Source organism: Hemitrygon akajei, chromosome 25 (genome assembly GCF_048418815.1).
Source record: "Hemitrygon akajei chromosome 25, sHemAka1.3, whole genome shotgun sequence".
In the NCBI taxonomy this organism is placed as follows: domain Eukaryota; kingdom Metazoa; phylum Chordata; class Chondrichthyes; order Myliobatiformes; family Dasyatidae; genus Hemitrygon; species Hemitrygon akajei.
In genome coordinates, this window is record NC_133148.1 from 28,563,204 (window position 1) to 28,580,999 (window position 17,796).

Below are 17,796 nucleotides of genomic sequence, written 5' to 3' on the forward strand. Positions count from 1 at the left end.
TCCATTCCTTTCCTGTCCATATACCTATCCAGTTTTACTTTAAATGACAATATTGAACCTGCCTCTACCACTTCTACTGGAAGCTCGTTCCACATAGCTACCACTCTCTAAGTAAAGAAATTCCCCCTCGTGTTACCCTTAAACTTTTGCCCCCTAATTCTCAACTCATGTTCTCTTGTTTGAATCTCCCCTACTCTCAATGGAAAAAGCCTATCCACGTCAACTCTATCTATCCCCCTCATAATTTTAAACACCTCTATCAAGTCCCCCCCTCAACCTTCTACGCTCCAAAGAATAAAGACCTAACTTGCTGAACCTTTCTCTGTAACTTAGGTGCTGAAACCCAGGTAACGTTCTAGTAAATCTCCTGTGTACTCTCTCTATTTTGTTGACATCTTTCCTATAATTCGGTGACCAGAACTGTACACAATACTCCAAATTTGGCCTCACCAAATTTGTACAATTTTAACATTACATCGCAACTCCTATATTCAATGCTCTGATTTATAAAGGCCAGCATACCAGAAGCTTTCTTCACCACCCTATCCACATGAGATTCCACCTTCAGGGAACTATGCACCATTATTCCTAGATCACTCTGTTCTACTCTTCAGAGATTGTCTGCCTGGCGTCAGTGATCGCATAACCAGGACTTGTGATCTGCACCGGCCGCTCGCATGACCATCCACCACCTGCTCCCATGGTTCCACATGACCCTGATCGGGGGGGCTTGCCCCAGGGTGACCTGCAGGCTGGCAGTACATAAAGGAACCAATCACATCAATATTAGTTTTATCAAGCCTATCAGTCCCAGATCACCTCATGACATGACTTCATTGAGAAAGCACCATCATTAATGATGTTAAGATTTGTATTTATTGGTTATTGTGATTTCAAATGACAGCATAACCACCCCTCCCCTCAAAGAACAATACACAGTGGCACATTTGCGAAGGTCAAAAGCACTGCCTAAAATGAAAGAAAGCTATCATTCAACAAGGCCAGAACCCACATTGGGATCTAGCCTGCAGTTCTTCACAGGCAGACAAAGTGCGTGCTCAGAATCTGTCTTGCCAGGCAAGCTTGCTTCTTAAGGAAGATTGATTTTTTTTTATTAGCAGTCACCTGCTTGATTCCTTTCCGATCATCAGATAGCATTTTCTTCACTGTAGATTATCATACGTTCCTTTGTTTAAAAAAAGAATGACTTTCTAGATTCCATGACTGATTTACTATTTACATAATTTAATGATTTATTGGCACAGTTGCCAGCTGCATGCTTATGCCTGATTTCGCCTGCACGGGTTTTCGTTTATACGCGTCGTGGAGTCCTCCTGGCCATTGGGCTGATTCCCCAGGTTTATAAAGTGCCACTCTGAAAACAGACAGCAGCTCTTCCCGCCGTGCCCTATTCCGGGTCTATGGAGATGCAGCGGCACTCCTTCACCAGCTGGATCCGCCTTCGCCTGGATGAGGGCTGGAGGCTGGGGCAGTTGAAGGAGATGGTGACAGTGTTGAACTTCCTCGGCTTGCAGAAGGAGCAGGAGCGGAAGGGGTCCCCGCCGTACTCGTAGCTCGGGATGTAGAACGAGTTGCACTGGCCGTAGCAGAAGCGGTTGATGACGGTGCGGCTGACGCAGCCCTCCTCCTTCAGGGTCTGGATGAGAGGGTGGGACTTGCACCAGTCCCTGCGCACGTAACGCCGATCCATTACAATGAGAGCAGCCTGGCTGGAGTCCAAGACGTCCTCCTTGTCCTTCCTCCTCCTGGACGACCCCTTCCCAGGAGAGGGAACTGCCCCACGAGCTGCTCCACGAGTAGTTGTCTCTTCACCATACAAGAGTCCAGATATGATAAATAAAAGAAGGATACTGTAAAACATTCTGCAAAGGAAAGAGAAAGAATATTAGAAATACGGAGGCTACATTGTTGGCAACTGAAGCTAGTTTGAAGGATAATTCATGATGACACTAGTCACATAAGATTACTTTCTGTTCTTTCTGAACACGGGGGTTATCCCAAATCTGCCTTTCTTCCTTGGAGCGACGGAGGATGAGGGGTGACCTGATAGAGGTGTATAAGATGATGAGAGGCATTGATCGTGTGGATAGTCAGAAGCTTTTTGCCAGGGCTGAAATGGCTAGCACGAGAGGGCGGTTTTAAGGTGCTTGGAAGCAGGTACAGAGGAGATGTCAGAGGTAAATTTTTCACGCAGGGAGTGGTGAGTGCATGGAATGGGAGGCGGAAACGATAGGGTCTTTTAAGAGACTGCTGGACATGGAGCTCAGAAAAATAGAGGACTATGGGTAGCCCTAGGTAATTTCTCAGGTAAGGTCATGTTCGGCACAGCTTTGTGGGCCGCAGGGCCTGTGTTGTGCTGTAGGTTTTCTGTGTTTCTAAATCAGTGCATAAAGAAACCAGGCGTGCCAGCATTAGATTCAGCCACCTCTGTCATGAGCACTAGCCTTTTCAAAATCTTCAAAATGCAACACCTCGTGAAGGTGGAATCCATCATTAAAGACTCTCACGACCCGGGACGTCCTCCTATGTACTTATCTATCTGTCTATAAGACCATCAGACATAGGAGCAGAATTAGGCCATAACCAGTACGTCTTTGGACTGTGGGAGGAAACTGGAGCACCTGGAGGAAACCCACACAGTCACAGGGAGAATGTACAAACACCTTACGGGCAGAGGTGGAATTGAACCGGGGTCGCTAGCACTGTAATAGTCATACATTAAACTCTACACTACTCCGCCTTGCTTATTTTGAAAAAAAAAGTAAAGTTTTGCCCTTGGTAAATATCAGCCCCCCCCCAACCAAGCAATATTATAAACAGAAACATTGGTGATGTAATCATGATCTCCTTGTTTAGGGTCACACTGTGCAAAAGCAAGCATAAGACAGAGGAGCAGAATTAGGCCATTCAGCCCATCGAGCCTGTCATCATGGCTGATCCCGGATCCCACTCAACCCCACGCACCTGCCTTCTCGCCAATCAGGGAACCATCAGCTTCCGCTTAAGTACACCCACAGACTCGGCCTCCACCGCAGCCTGTGGCAGAGCATTCCACAGATTCACTACCCTCTGGCTAAAAAAATTCCTCCTTACCTCTGTTCTAAAGGTCGCCCCTCAATTCTGAGGCTGTGCCCTCTAGTTCTGGATACCCCCACCATAGGAAACATCCTAACTATCTATCCATCTGTTAGTTTCTCTTGTTAGTGAGAGAGAGAGCCTGTGGAGTGTTTTGGGCCGTAGTTTCTGATGGACCTAGGTCACGGTCTCTCTGGGGGCTTTGCTGTTGCTTGCTTGGTGGGAGGTGGGGGCTGATGCTTCCTGCTGGAACAAGTGAGGGGGGGTTTGATGCTTTGTTGCTGCTTGTGCATGGGAGAGGGGCAGGGGGGCTTTGGGGTTCTAACACTTATTCATTCTTTGGGGGGGTTTTCCTCCTGTTTCGTGGATGTCTGTGAAGAGTAAGAATTTCAGGTTGTATACTGTATGCATTCTCTGATGTTAACGAAACCATTGATCGATTGATTAATTGATTGATTCAGATACAGCGCAGAGTAGGCAATCAGGCCACCCAGCGCCTCCCCTGACTTAACCCTAGCCTAACCATGGGGCAACTTACAATAACCAATCAACCTACCAATGGGTACGTCTTTGGAAACCGGAGTACCCGGAGGAAACCCAGGCGGTCACGGGGAGAACGTACAGACTCCTTCCAGGCAGCGGCGGGAATTGAACTCGCCTCTCCTATGCTGTAAAATGTTGTGCCAACCACTACACTACCGTGCCACCTCTGCTCATTATTACCATCAGGGAAGAGGTACAGACCTGCACTCCAACCTTTGAGGAACAGCTTCTTTCAGCTTCCCGTCCAGTATCAGGTTCATGAGCCGTGAACAAGACCTCACTAATTTTTCTCTTTTTGCACGCTTTAAAAAATATATTTCTTACTGTAACTTATAGCAGTTTTTATGTAGTGTATTGTACTGTTGCCACAAAACAACAAATTTTGTGACATATGACAGTGATTACAAACTTGATTCTGATTTTGAGTCTATCTGTGCCAAACAGATTTCTGAAGGAATGTGCCTTCAGAAATTTGTGTGAGTCTGCAGTTTATCTTTTGCTGGTTAGTACATGGTGATCTAATACATAGGCAACCCTCCATGCTTTATAGGCTGGGAAATGTTCAAAGATTCAAAGTACATTTATTGTCAAAGAATGTATAAATTATACACCTTGAGATTTGTCTGCTAACTGGCAGCCATAAGCAAGAAACCTGAAGAACCCAATTTAAGAAAAGACCATAACCACTGCACAGAAAAAAAAACAAATCATGCAAACAATAGAAGCAAGCGACAGCATTCTGAACCGGAGTGAGTCCTTAATCCACTTCCCAGTGCAGCCAGAGTAGGCCCAAGCTAGACTGAGTCCTTAGATCCACTCTCCTGTGCAGCCAGAGTAGGCCCAGGCCAGATTGAGTCCTTAGATCCACTCTCCTGTGCAGCCAGAGTAGGCCCAAGCTAGACTGAGTCCTTAGATCCACTCTCCTGTGCAGCCAGAGTAGGCCCAAGCTAGACTGAGTCCTTAGATCCACTCTCCTGTGCAGCCAGAGTAGGCCCAGGCCAGATGGAGTACTTGTATCCTCTCCCCAGTGCAGCCAGAGTAGGCCCAAGCTAGACTGAGTCCTTAGATCCACTCTCCTGTGCAGCCAGAGTAGGCCCAGGCCAGATTGAGTACTTGGATCCTCTCCCCAGTGCAGCCAGAGTAGGCCCAAGCCAAACTGAGTCTTTAGATCCACTCTCCAGTGCAGCTGGAGTAGGCCCAAGCCTTGGTTTCAGTTCGTCACATCAGCGGGGTTAAAATGCCGCAAAACTCGCAGAGATGACAGCCGTCGGAGCCATTCACAGCCTCAGTGCTGTAGAGAGAGGAGTGAACGTGGTGGGAGAGTGAGTGAATTCAGCCCACTCGGGCTTTCCAGTCTATATGAACTGGGATGTCCAACAACCTGCCATGCACATCTCATTTTACTGTTGTAGTTTTTAGTCTGTGTATCTGTAGGCCCTGGCAGTCAGGCCTACCACATAGAGAAATGGTGGAGCAGTAATTAAATGCGGTGTGTCTGAGCAGGTGACAGGTGGGGAACAGGAACCTGACTCACTGGCCCTCCCACATCTCCCACCCGTACAGTAGTAAGGGACCCGAATCAGAATCAAAACTGACATACAAAACTGTGCAGAAGTCTTAGGCACATAGATATAGCTAGGGTGCTTAAGACTTTTGCACAGTACTATAGTAACTTTATGTATTGCACTGTACTTCTGCTGCAAAACGAAACAAATTTCATGACATATGTGAGTGATGATAAACCTGATTCTGATATGAGTCTCTGTTGTGGACTGAGAGTGGAAAGGGGGGCAGGAAGAGGGGGAATCACGGTTGGTAAATGGGGAAGGGAGAGGAGAGGGAGCAGGAAGCACCAGAGAGACATTCTGTAATGATTAATAAACCAATTGCTTGGAATCAAATGACCTTGCCTGGTGTCTCAGGGCTGGGTGTGTCTGCACCAATGCCATCCCCCTCACCCTGCCCTTGACACTCCTTCTCTGCCACCTGCATCCTCTCCACTTCCGTTTTGCCTGGGCCTTTCAATATTCAATAGGTTTCAACGAGATCACTCCCTCGTTCTTCGAAACTCCAGTCAGTACAGGCCCAGAGCCGCCAGGCACCCCTCATGCATTAACCCTTTCATTCTCAGGGTTATTCTCCAGAACCACCCATGGACCCTTTCCAAAGCCTTCCTTAGATAAGGGGCCCAAAACTACTCACGATGCTCCAAGTACTGCCTGACCAATGCCTTACAAAGCCTCTTAAAAACCGAATCGCTTTGCTGAGAGCCGTCCAGATCACAGTGCTGCTAATAGATACGCTGTTTGGGATAGAGCGCTTGCTTCCTGCAGTACAACAGTGAATGATCTGAAAGCTGTAAAAAGCATTATGTAAATGCAAAGGTTTCTTTCCAGTCTAGACACAGGACATGCGGAGTTACATCTGCCTAGAATGATATGCAGGAACTTAAACCCACAATCTTCCAACACTGGAGGTAAATTTGCAATGAGCAACAGTGAGGATTAACCTGCCAGAAGCATTTTTGCTCCAAGATCTTGCTCTGATGGCTACAACACATATTCCTATGAATTAGCTTGTGGAAAACTTGAACCTCTTCCAAGGCTGAGTTCATCGTAAGGGATGGTTTGACTTTCATTCCCCCTGTCTCTGTGTTTACTACATCCATAATGGCTTTTGTTTGTTTGAAATAAGCTCCTTGGCATTTAGTTTGAAAGCTTCTCAATGAAATACATGATTTATTGTTTTAGTCTATTTGTAATTTGCCCGAATCCAGCTATCTTTTGTCTCAGGGATTTATCAGGATAGGTCTAAGTCAAATAAAGCATCCTCTTTGATTGTAATGTATATTGGAATCAAAATGAGAAATCTTATTACTTGTTCAGCTTGGACACACTCCAGAGGCACACAACTCAAACATTTATTTGAACCTTTTCCTTTTCTTGGAAGCCAAAATGCTAATCAGGGACCTTAGCATTCCCTCGAGTTTCCATTTCTGCTGACATGTTAACATTCGGATTTCTCCTTCAATAATCCTGCGGTCACCCGTGATGCCGCCTTGTTTCTGAAGAGCAAAGTTTCGATTGTTTTAACATCAAGTACAGCCAGTCCTGGTGCAGATCGATCAAAATAATTGAGGCAGTCACTAAGTGCTTACAGCTTTACACTAAAGCGCACGCTGCATGTGACTCTGGAGAAGCAGGAAGCTGTCCAGTTCCCCGGTTCCCACAAAGAACAGTAGCAGTCTCGGGATGGTGGTGATGAGCGGGCAGGAGTGAGCCGAGGTCGTTTACCAGAGGATCCAGGTGGACTTCTGTGATTTTACAAGGAGGTGGTGTACACCATCCCCGTGGTGGTTACGATGGGGGAGCCCAAACCAATTCTCATAGTAGTGGAGTCACTAAGCAATTTCAAGTTCCCAGGTGTCCATATCTCTGAGGACCTAACCTGGTCCCAACATATTGATGCAGCTATAAAGAAGACAAGGCAATGCCTATATTTCATTAGGAGTTTGAGGAGATTTGGTTTGCCACCTTAAACACTCAGAAACTTCTACAGAGGTAGAGTGGAGAGCATTCTGATAGTCCTCATCACCATCTGCTATGGTGGGGGGGAGGCTACTGCACGAGAGCAAAGTAAGGCTACGTCCACACTACGCCGGATATATCCGTAACCAAAGCTTTTTCTCTTTGTTTTTACCCTCCGTCCACACTAAAACGGTGTTTTTGTCCCCCGAAACCAGAGCTTTTCAGAAACGCTTTCCAGGGTGTGTATTTTTGAAAACGCCACTTGGGCAGATCAGTGTGGACGGGGTAACCGGAGAAATCTGAAAACGCTGTCAGACGGCAGCGCGCCATTTTATTGTTTTCCTGAACGCAACCTAACAATTTCAGAACAGACGGCAACAAGACTGAAGCCAGAAGAGTTAGAAATGATCTTACCAAATACTTTGACCCATAACTTACTGAATAAATAAGTATACTCACTTTGCTGTTTTCTGTCCCTGCTTGTATGAAGGTGGTTTACCTATTTATGCAAGTACTTCTCTGACAATAGATTTGTAACAGCCTAATGTAACATTGTATAGAAATACAAGATAATACAAGATAATACAGATAATATGATGCAGACATGTTTTACACCTTTAACAAGGGGCTTTATTAATGCAACAGAGTTAGTCAGTTTTTCAATGTTCGTCGTCAGCCGGGTCAATCTGTCCGTGAACTCCCTGTCCGTTGCCTCCGTACACTCCAGTATTTGTTTTTTTTTACTTTTAAGTCCTCCTGCACGAGAGCCAACAGCTGCCTGTCGTTTAAGTTTTTCTAGTCTGTAACTGCACAAACGCGCACTTTCACGGCGAGATTCGACACCAACCATGTCGCTTGTTTTTGGTAGATGTGTCCTGCGCATGCACAGTAGGAGGAGATTCACCGAAATATCTGTTTCAATGTGGACAGAGATATTTTTAAAAACGCCTAGTGTGGACGCCTATCGTTTTTACACGAAACTGGCGTTTTCAAAATTATCCGGTCTAGTGTGGATCCAGAAAATTGTAGAATTTGCTCCATCATGGGCACTGCACGGTATCCAAGACATCTTCATGGAACAGTGTCTTTGGAAGGCCGTGTCTATCATTAAGGACCCCCCACCACCCAGAACATGCCCTCTTCTCATTGTTACCATCAGGGAGGAGGTACAGAAGCCTGAGGCACATGCTCAACAATTCAGAAACAGCTTCTTCCCCTCTGCCATCTGATTTCTGAATGGGCATTGAACCCATGAACACCACCTCACTATTTTTTTATTTTTGTTTTTTGCACTACTTATTTTAACTTAACTATTTAACAGATATATATACTTACTGTAATTCACAGGTTTTTTTTTCTATATTATCATGTATTACATTATACTGCCATCACTAACTTAACAAATATCACAACACAAGCCATGGAGCCTTACCATTAACCAAAGGGTCCGAGGACCCCGGGTTGGGAACTCCAGGTTTAGAGGGATATAGACTGAAGACAGGAAATTGGGACTTGCACAGTTCCCAGCATACTCGATGGGCTGAAGGGCCTGTACCTGTGCTGTGTGGACCTGTAACTCAATGGGGGAAGATAGCTAAATGGCACTTGGGTCCTAATGCAGAGGGGAGAGGCGATATTACATTGGGAAGAATTATATCAATGGTGAGAGAGAGTCTGCGGCTGGTTTTCGAGCTGGGTGGTGGGGGGGGGGGGTTCAAAATAAGCGAAGCTGCAGACTGCAACACTGAAAGAGCGAGCGGCAGAAGTGACACCCCTCTCTCCCTCGTTAGAGCCTGCTGAGGTGTTGAAGTGGTGGGCTGGACGCTACTTTCCGATGGTCTATAGATGTTGGTCTCTGGGGGCTTGGTATTGTTTGTTGGGTTTTTTTTGGGGGGGGACTGATGCTTTCTGCTGGAATAAGTGGGGGGAGGGTTGATGCTCGATGCTGCTTTGAGTGGGAGAGCAGGGGACTTTTGGGGGTCCTAACATTTTCTGTCATTCATTTTTTTCTCTCTCTCTCTCTCTCTCTCTCTCTCTCTCTCTCTCTCTCTCTCTCTCTCTCTCTCTCTCTGTTTCACCGACGTCTGTGAAGAGTACGAATTTCAGGTTGTATACCTTATACATTCTCTGATATTAAATTGAACCATTGAATGAGAGACTTGGGACTTCAAACCCTGCCCTCAGGATGTATGGATGTTGCATCGCTGTGTACATTTGAGGCTGAGGTTTATAGACGTGTGACTACTGAAAGGGTTCCATAATGTGGGAGTTGTAGGGGAAGTGGGAAGGAATCTGTTACAGGATCAGCCATAGCCTTGTCACGAGAGGCTGAATGGCCTACTCCTGCTTCTCCTTCCATGGTGCACTGTTCTCCTTCCCTGTATGTACATTTGCTCATGGTCACTCGTCCAGAGAGCACTGAAACACAGCTGACTCCTTCTGAACTCTCAGACCGCTCCCTCGGTTTCACCTTTAGCAAATGCACTTCATGTTGACTGTCTGACCCAGTCCACGGCCCTCTCTCATGCCCCTCATACCTACCTGCACTTTTATTCAGTCACAGAATGCAGCAGGGTCAGCTCCGCTTTTGACTCCGAGGGTGTCACTTCCTTTGTGGTTCCCTGGTCTGCTCCTCCCTCACCTCCTCCAGGGACAGTTCCATCAGCTGCAGGCAATGCCATTCCTGTCCTTTCAGCTCTTCCATCCCCCACCACCCAGGGACCCCGACGGTCTCTCCAGGTCAAGCAGCAGTCCATTTGCACGTCTCCAGCCCTAGTGTCCTGCAATGTGCTCTGTGTGGCCCCTTCTAGTGTGGAGGAGCCAATTGTTCTGTTGAGCACTCGTCCTCGGTGCTCCACAGTGACCCTGAGCTTCCACCTCCCCATCACTGTAATCCATTATCCCACACCCACACTGACCTAATTTGGCAGGGACTCAAGATAGGGCGGATGGTAAGAAAGCAAAGATAGCATGCAGCCAGACTTTCAGGAAGGGCAGGCAGCTGACAGGACAAAATTGCAGCCTGCAGAGCGAGCATCAGTGCATTAGGGATGCAGATTCGAAAAGGGGTAGCAAATACAGAACTCAAGGTGTTATATCTCAATGCACAGGGTGTAAGATAGAAGGTGGATGATTTTATTACACTATTACAGGTTGGCAGATATGATGTTGTGGCCATCACTGAATTGTGGCTGAAAGATGGTTGTAGTTGGGAGCTGAATGCCCAAGTTTACTCGTTGTATCAGAAGGTTAGGAAGGTAGGCAGAGGGGGTGGCGTGGCTCTACTGGTAAAGAATGGCATCAAATCAGTAGAAAGTTTTGACATAGGATCGGAAGATGTTCAATCCCTGTGGGTTGAGAGTTAAGAAACTGCAAGGGTAAAAGGATCCTGATGGCAGTTATATACAGGCCTCCCATCAGCGGCTGGGATGTGAACTACAGATCTCAATGGGAATTAGAAAAGGCATGTCAAAAGGGCAATGTTATGATAGTCATGGGAAATTTCAACAAGCATTTTGATTGGGAAAATCAAGTTGGTAACGTATCTCAAGAGAGTGAGTTTGTTGAATGCCTATGAGATGGGTTTTAGAGCAGTTTGTTGTTGAGCCTACTAGGGTTATACTGGATTGGATGCTATGTAATGAACCGGAGGTGATTAGGGAACTTAAGGTAAAAGAGTCCTTAGGAGGCAGAGATTGAGTTCAACTTGAAATTTGATAGGGAGAAATTAAATTCTGACATAGGTGTATTTCAGTGAAGCAGGGGAAATTACAGTGACGTGGGAGAGGAGTTGGCCAAAGTAATTGGAAGGAGATGCTGGCAGAGATGGCAGCACAGCAGCAATGGTGTGAGTTTCTGGGGAAAATGAGGAAGGTCCAGGATAGATATATTCCACAAACAAAGAAATACTCAAATGGAGGAAGAGTACAAATGTGCCTGACAAGTGAAGTCAAAGCTAATGTAAAAGCAAAAGAGAGGGCATACAACAAAGCAAAAATTAGTGGGAAGACAGAGGATTGGGAAGCTTTTAAAAACCTACAGAGAGCAATTAAGAGAGTCATTAGGAAGGAAAGATGAACTATAAAAGCAAGCTAGTGAATAATATCAAAGTGAATAGAAGTTTTTTCAAGTATATAAAAGACAAAAAAGAGATGAAAGTGAAAAAAGGGACCACTAGAAAATGAGGCAGGAGAAATAATAATGGGGGACAAGGAGATGTCAGATGGATTAAATGAGTATTTTACATCAGTCTTCACTATGGAAGATGCTATCAGTGTGCCAGATGTTGAAGGGTGTGAGGGAAGAGAAGTGAGTGCAGTTGCTATTACAAGGGAGAAAGCGCTCAAAAAGCTGAAAGACCTAATGGTACGTAAGTCACCCAGACCAGATGAACTGTCCCCTAGGGTTCTGAAGGAGGTAATGGTAGAGGTTGTGGAAGCATTAGTAATGATCTTTCAAAAATGAATGGACTCTGGCATGATACCAGAGGACTGGAAAATCACAAATGTCACTCCACTCTTTAAGAAAGGAGGAAGGCAGCAGAAAGAAAATTATAGACCAGTTAGCTTGACCTCAGTGGTTGGGAAGATATTAGAGTCAATTGTTAAGGATGAGATTATGGAGTACTTGGTGACACAGGACAAGATAGGACAAAGTTAGCATGGTTTCCTTAAGGGAAAATCTTGCTAGACAAATATGTTGGAGTTCTTTGAGGAGATTACAAGTAGGATAGAGAAAGGGGATGCAGTGGATTTTGTATATTTGGATTTTCAGAAGGCCTTTGACAAGGTGCCACATATGAGGCTGCTTACCAAGTTAAGAGCCCATGGTATTACAGGAAAGTTACTGACATGGTTAGAACATTGGCTGATTGGTAGGAGGCAGCGAGTGGGAGTAAAGGGATTCTTTTCTGGTTGGCTGCCAGTGACTAGGCAGGGGTTCGGTGTTGGGACTACTTCTTTTTATGCTGTATATTAATGATTTAGATGATGGAATAGATGGGTTTGTTGCCAAGTTTGCAGATGATATGAAGATTGGTGGGGGGGCAGGTAGTGTTGAGGAAACAGGTAGGATGCAGAAGGACTTAGACAGATTAAGTGAATGGGCAAGAAAGTGGCAAATGAAATGTAATGTTGGAAAGTGCATGGTCATGCACTTTGGCAGTAGAAATAAATGTGTGGACTATTTTCTAAATGGGGTGAAAATCCAAAAATCTGATATGCAAAGGGTCTTGGGAGTTCTTTGCAGAACATCCTAAAAGTTATTCTTGCAGGTAAAGTTGGTGGTGAGGAAGGCAAATGCAATGTTAGCATTCATTTCAAGAGGTCTAGAATACAACCCCTCATCCCGTGTCTAGACATGTTGCAGCTCACAGGCCTCAATATTGAATGCTCTGACTTTATATAACTCACGCTCACTGTCTGTATTATTTGGCCTCTAAAACAGTACCTAGGGTCACCCTTGGGCAAGGTGTAGCACCTGCTTAGCCCCCCGATCAGGGTCACATGAAACTACAAGAGCAGGAGGTGGATGGTCATATGAGAAGTTGGTGCCCATCACAAGTCCTGGTTATGCGACCACTGACACTAGGCAGACAATTTCTGAAGAGCATTGATAATGGCTGGGGTCACCCATCTTGTAAAGACACTGCCCAGAAGAAGGCAATGGCAAGCCACTTCTGTGGAAAAATTTGCCAAGAACAATCGTGGTCATGGAAAGACCATGATCGCCCATGTCATATGACATGACACATAATGATGATTATGGTGATACAGTACCCAACTGAGTGGCCACTTTATTAGGTACACCTATACACCTGCTTATTAATGCAAATATCAAATCAGCCAATCATGTGGCAGCAACTCAGTGCATTAAAGCCTGCAGACATGGTCAAGAGATTCGGTTGTTTTTCAGACCAAACATCAGGATGGGGAAGAAATCAATGACTCTGACTGTGGAATGATTGTTGGTGCCAGGTTTGAGCATCTGAGAAACAGCTGATCTCCTGGGAGTTTCACACACACGGTCCCTAGAGCAGAGGTTCGCAACCTGGTGTCCATGGACCCCTCGATTAATGGTAAGGGTTCATGGCATAAAAATGTTTCTAGTGTTTGCAGAGAATGGTGCTGAAGACAAAAACAAAACATCACGTGAGCAGCTGTTCTTTGGGTGAAAGTGCTTTGTTGAATCAAATTGAATTAAATGGACTTTATTTTTTACATCTTCAGGGAGTGGTGTCTCAGAAAGGCAGCGTCCATTATTAAGGACCTCCAGCACCAAGGACATGCCCTCTTCTCATTGCTACCATCAGGAAGAAGGTACAGAAGCCTAAAGGCACAAACACTCAGCGATTCAGGAACAGCTTCTTCCCCTCTACCATCCGATTCCTAAATGGACTTTGAAGCTTTGGACACTACCTCACTTTTCTCTCTCTGCTAGATTATGTATTGCATTGAACTGCTGCTGCTAAGTTAACAAATTTCACGTCACATGCCGGTGATAATAAACCTGATTCTGATTCTGATTCCTTCACACACATGAGGAGTAAAAATCTTTATATTCTCTGCGATTAAGGGAGGTACAGTTCCCACACAAAGCAGTGATGCAGCCAGTCAGGATGCTCTCAATTGTGCCCCTGTAGAAAGTTCTTAGGATTTGGAGGCCTATACCAAACTTAGAACTATAGAACACTACAGCACAGTACAGGCCCTTCAGCCCTCCATGTTGTGCTGACCCATATAATCCTTAAAAAAAAAGTACTAAACCTACACTACCCCATGACCCTCTATTTTTCTTTTATCCATGTGCCTGTCCAAGAGGCTCTTAAATACCCCTAATGTTTTAGCCTTCACCACCATCCCTGGTGAGTCATTCCAGGCACTCACAACCCTCTGTGTAGAAAACTTACCCCTGATGTCTCCCCTAAACGTCCCTCCCTCAATTTTGTACATATTCCCTCTGGTGTTCGCTGTTGGTGCCCTGGGAAACAGGTACTGATTATCCACCCTATCTATGCCTCTCATAATCTTGTAGACCTCTATCAAGTCCCCTCTCATTCTTCTACTCTCCAAAGAGAAAAGTCCCAGATCTGCTAACCTTGCTTCATCTGACTTGTTCTCCAAACCAGGCAACATCCTTGTAAATCTCCTCTGCACCCTCTCCATAGCTTCCACATCCTTCCTATAATGAGGTGACCAGAACTGAACACAATACTCTGAGTGCGGTCTCACCAGAGATTTGTAGAGTTGCAACATGACCTCTCTACTCTTGAACTCAATCCCTTTATTAATGAAGCCTAGCATCCCATAGGCCTTCTTAACTACCCTATCAACCTGCGCAGCGACCTTGAGGGATATATATGGATTTGAACCCCAAGGTCCCTTTGTTCATCCACACTCTTAAATAACTGACCATTAATCCTGTACTCAGTCTTCTGGTTTGTCCTTCCAAAATGCATCACCTCACACTTATCCGGATTCAACTCCATCTGCCATTTTTCTGCCCAACTCTGCAGCCTGTCTATATCCTCTTGTAACCTTCGACAACCTGTAGCTCCATCCACAACTCCTCCAATCTTCGTGTCATCCTCAAACTTACTCACCCATCCTTCCGCCTCTACATCCAGGTCATTTATAAAAATCACAAATAGCAGGGGTCCCAGGACAGATCCCTGCGGCACTCCACTAGTCACTGACCTCCAGGCAGAATACTTTCCTTCCACAACTACGCTTTGCTTTCTCCCTTTAAACCAATTTTTTTTATCCAAAAAGCCACTTAGCCCATGCCTCATGACTTTCTGGATGAGTCTCTCGTGAGGGACCTTGTCAAATGCCTTGCTAAAGTTCATGTAGACCACATCCACTGTCCTACCTTCATCAATTTCTTTTGTTACCTCTTCAAAAAACTCAATCAGGCTCGTGAGGCACGACCTTCCCTTCACAAAGCCATGTTGACTATCCCTGAGTAGGCTGTACTTCTCCAAATGTTCGTAGATCCTATCCTTAAGAATCCTTTCCAGTAGTTTGCAGACCACCGACATAAGACTCACCGGTCTGTAGTTCCCAGGTTTCTCCCTATTACCTTTTTTAAACAAGGGAACTACATTTGCCATTCTCCAGTCCTCCGGCACTTCCCCTGTAGCCAAAGAGGATTCAAATATCATAGCTAATGCTTCAGCAATCTCTTCTCTCAACTCCCACAACAACCTGGGGTGTATCATATCTGGCCCTGGAATATCAATCTTCATATTTTTAAGAAAATCCAGCACTTCTTCTTCCTTAACCTCCACATTGTCCAGCACACGGGCTGGCTTATTTCGACCTCACCCTGATCAAGATCCTTTTCATTTGTGAATACTGAAGCAAAGTATTCACTTAGGACCTCCCCAACCTCCTCCGCCTCCCGGCACATGTTTCCCTCTTTATCCTTTAGCAGTCCCACCTTCGTTCTCGTCATCCTCCTATTCTTCACATACACATAGAACACCTTGGGGTTCTCCTTAATCCTACATGCCAAAGCCTTCTCATGCCCTCTTTGAGCTCTCCTAAGTCCTTTCTTTAGCTTCTTCCTGGCTACCCTATATTTCTCATGAGCCCCTCCTACTTCCTGCTTCTTATATCTAACATATGCTTCCATTTTCCTCTTGACGAGTTGCCTCATGTGTTTCGTCAGCCACGGTTCCCTTTTCCTACCATTTTTTCCTTGCCTCAGTGGGACAAACCTATCTTGAACCCAGCTCAAGTGGTCCCTAAACTTCTCCCACATTACTTCTGTGCTTTCTCCTTTGAACATCTGTTTCCATTTTACTCTCACTAGTTCCTGCCTCATCCCTTCAAAGTTAGCCCTTCCCCAGTTAAGCACTTTACCATTTCATCTGATTTTATCCTTTTCCATAGCTATGCTGAAGCTAAGGGAGTTGTGGTCACTCTCACCAAAATACTCCCCCACCAAGAGGCCTGTCACCTGACCAGGTTCATTACCCAGAACTAGATCCAGTATAGCCTCTCCTCTCGTCGGCCAGTCCACATACCGTGTCAGGAATCCTTCTTGATCACACCTGACAAATTCAGCCCCATCTATCCCCCTTGCACTCAGGAGGTGCCAGTCATTATGAGGGAAGTTGAAATCACCCATAACTACTACCCTGTATTTCCTGCACCATACTAAAATCTACCTACCGGTACTTATCTGTGTCCCGAGGGCTATTTGAGGGCCTATAGATTTCTCCCAGCACAGTGATTGATCCCTTCCTATTTCTGACTTCCACCCACACCAACTCAGTGGACACTCCTTCTGCAGCGTCCTCCCTTTCTATAGCCGTGATACTATCCCTAACCAGCAATGCCACTCCCCCCCCCCTTTTCTACCTCCCATCCTACTCCTTTTAAAACACCTGAACCCCAGGATCTGCATCATCCAATCCTGCCTTTCCTCCAACCAAGTTTCAGTAACGGTCACAACATCGCAGTTCCACGTACTAATCCATGCTCTAATTTCATCCTCCTTGTTCCTAATACTCCTAGTATTGAAATAGACACATTTCAACCCCTTTAACAGGCTACAGTTAAGTTCTGTCCCCTGCCTGTCCTTCCTCATCAACTCAGAACTCTCTCAGCATCATGCCCTTGTCCTTCTACCTTAATGCCTGCACTCACATTCTGATTCCCACCCCCTTACCAAATTAGTTTAAACCCACCCCAACAGCTCTATCAAACCTGCCCGCCAGGATATTGGTCCCCCGGGACTCAAGTGCAACCCGTCCTTTTTGTACAGGTCACACCCGCCCCAAAAGAGGTCCCAATGATCCAGAAATCTGAATCCCTGCCGCCTGCTCCATTCCCTCAGCCACGCATTTATCCTCCACCTCATTCTATTCCTATTCTCACTGTCGTGTGGCACAGGCAGTAATCCCGAGATTACTACCTTTGAGGTCCTGCTTTTTAACTTCCTTCCTAACTCCCTGTAGTCTTCTTTCAGGACCTCTTCCCTTTTCCTACCTATGTCATTGGTACCAATATGTACCATGACCTCTGGCTGTTTTCCCTCCCACCGCAGGATATCTTGGATGTGATTAGAAACATCCCGGACACTGGCACCTGGGAGGCAAACTACCATCCGAGTTTCCTTCCTGCATCCACAGAATCGCCTGTCTGACCCCCTGACTATAGAGTTGCCTATCGCTACTGCCTTCCTCTTCCTTTCCCTACCCTTCTGAGCCACAGGGCCAGACTCTGTGCCAGAGGCACAGGTATTGTCGCTTCTCCCAGGTAGGATGTCCCCCCCAAACAGTTCTCAAACAGGAGTACTTATTGTCAAAGGGTACAGCCACAGGGGTACTCTCTAGTACTTGACTCTTCCCCTTCCCTCTCCTAACTGTGACCCATTTCCCTGTCCCCCGTGGCCTCAGAGTGACCACCTGTCGGTAACTCCTCTCTATCACTTCCTCACTCTCCCTGACCAGACATTATCAAGGTCATCGAGCTGCAGCTCCAGTTCTCTAACATGGTCCCTTAGGAGTTGCATCTCGATGCACTGGGTGCAGATGTGGCCGTATGGGACGCCGGGAGATTCCAGGACCTCCCACATCTGACACTGACCACAGAAAACTGGCCTCACACACATACTACTTCCT

General features: G+C 45.9%; 1 protein-coding gene across 5 annotated transcripts in view; it reads right to left on the reverse strand.

Annotated features, from left to right (window-relative positions):
* Nucleotides 1–857: 857 nt before the first annotated feature.
* The window catches only part of LOC140716484 (gremlin-1-like), a 122,400-nt gene continuing 105,461 nt past the window's right edge, over nucleotides 858–17,796 (reverse strand). For 4 of the 5 annotated variants that reach the window (XM_073029254.1, XM_073029255.1, XM_073029251.1 and 1 more), the window contains one exon: nucleotides 858–1,883. In XM_073029254.1, coding sequence (XP_072885355.1) covers nucleotides 1,409–1,883 — 475 coding nt within the window. In that variant the 3' untranslated portion in view covers nucleotides 858–1,408. Of the gene's footprint in view, nucleotides 1,884–5,841; nucleotides 5,937–17,796 lie in introns of those variants that run through there. The other variant, XM_073029256.1, reaches the window with a different exon arrangement.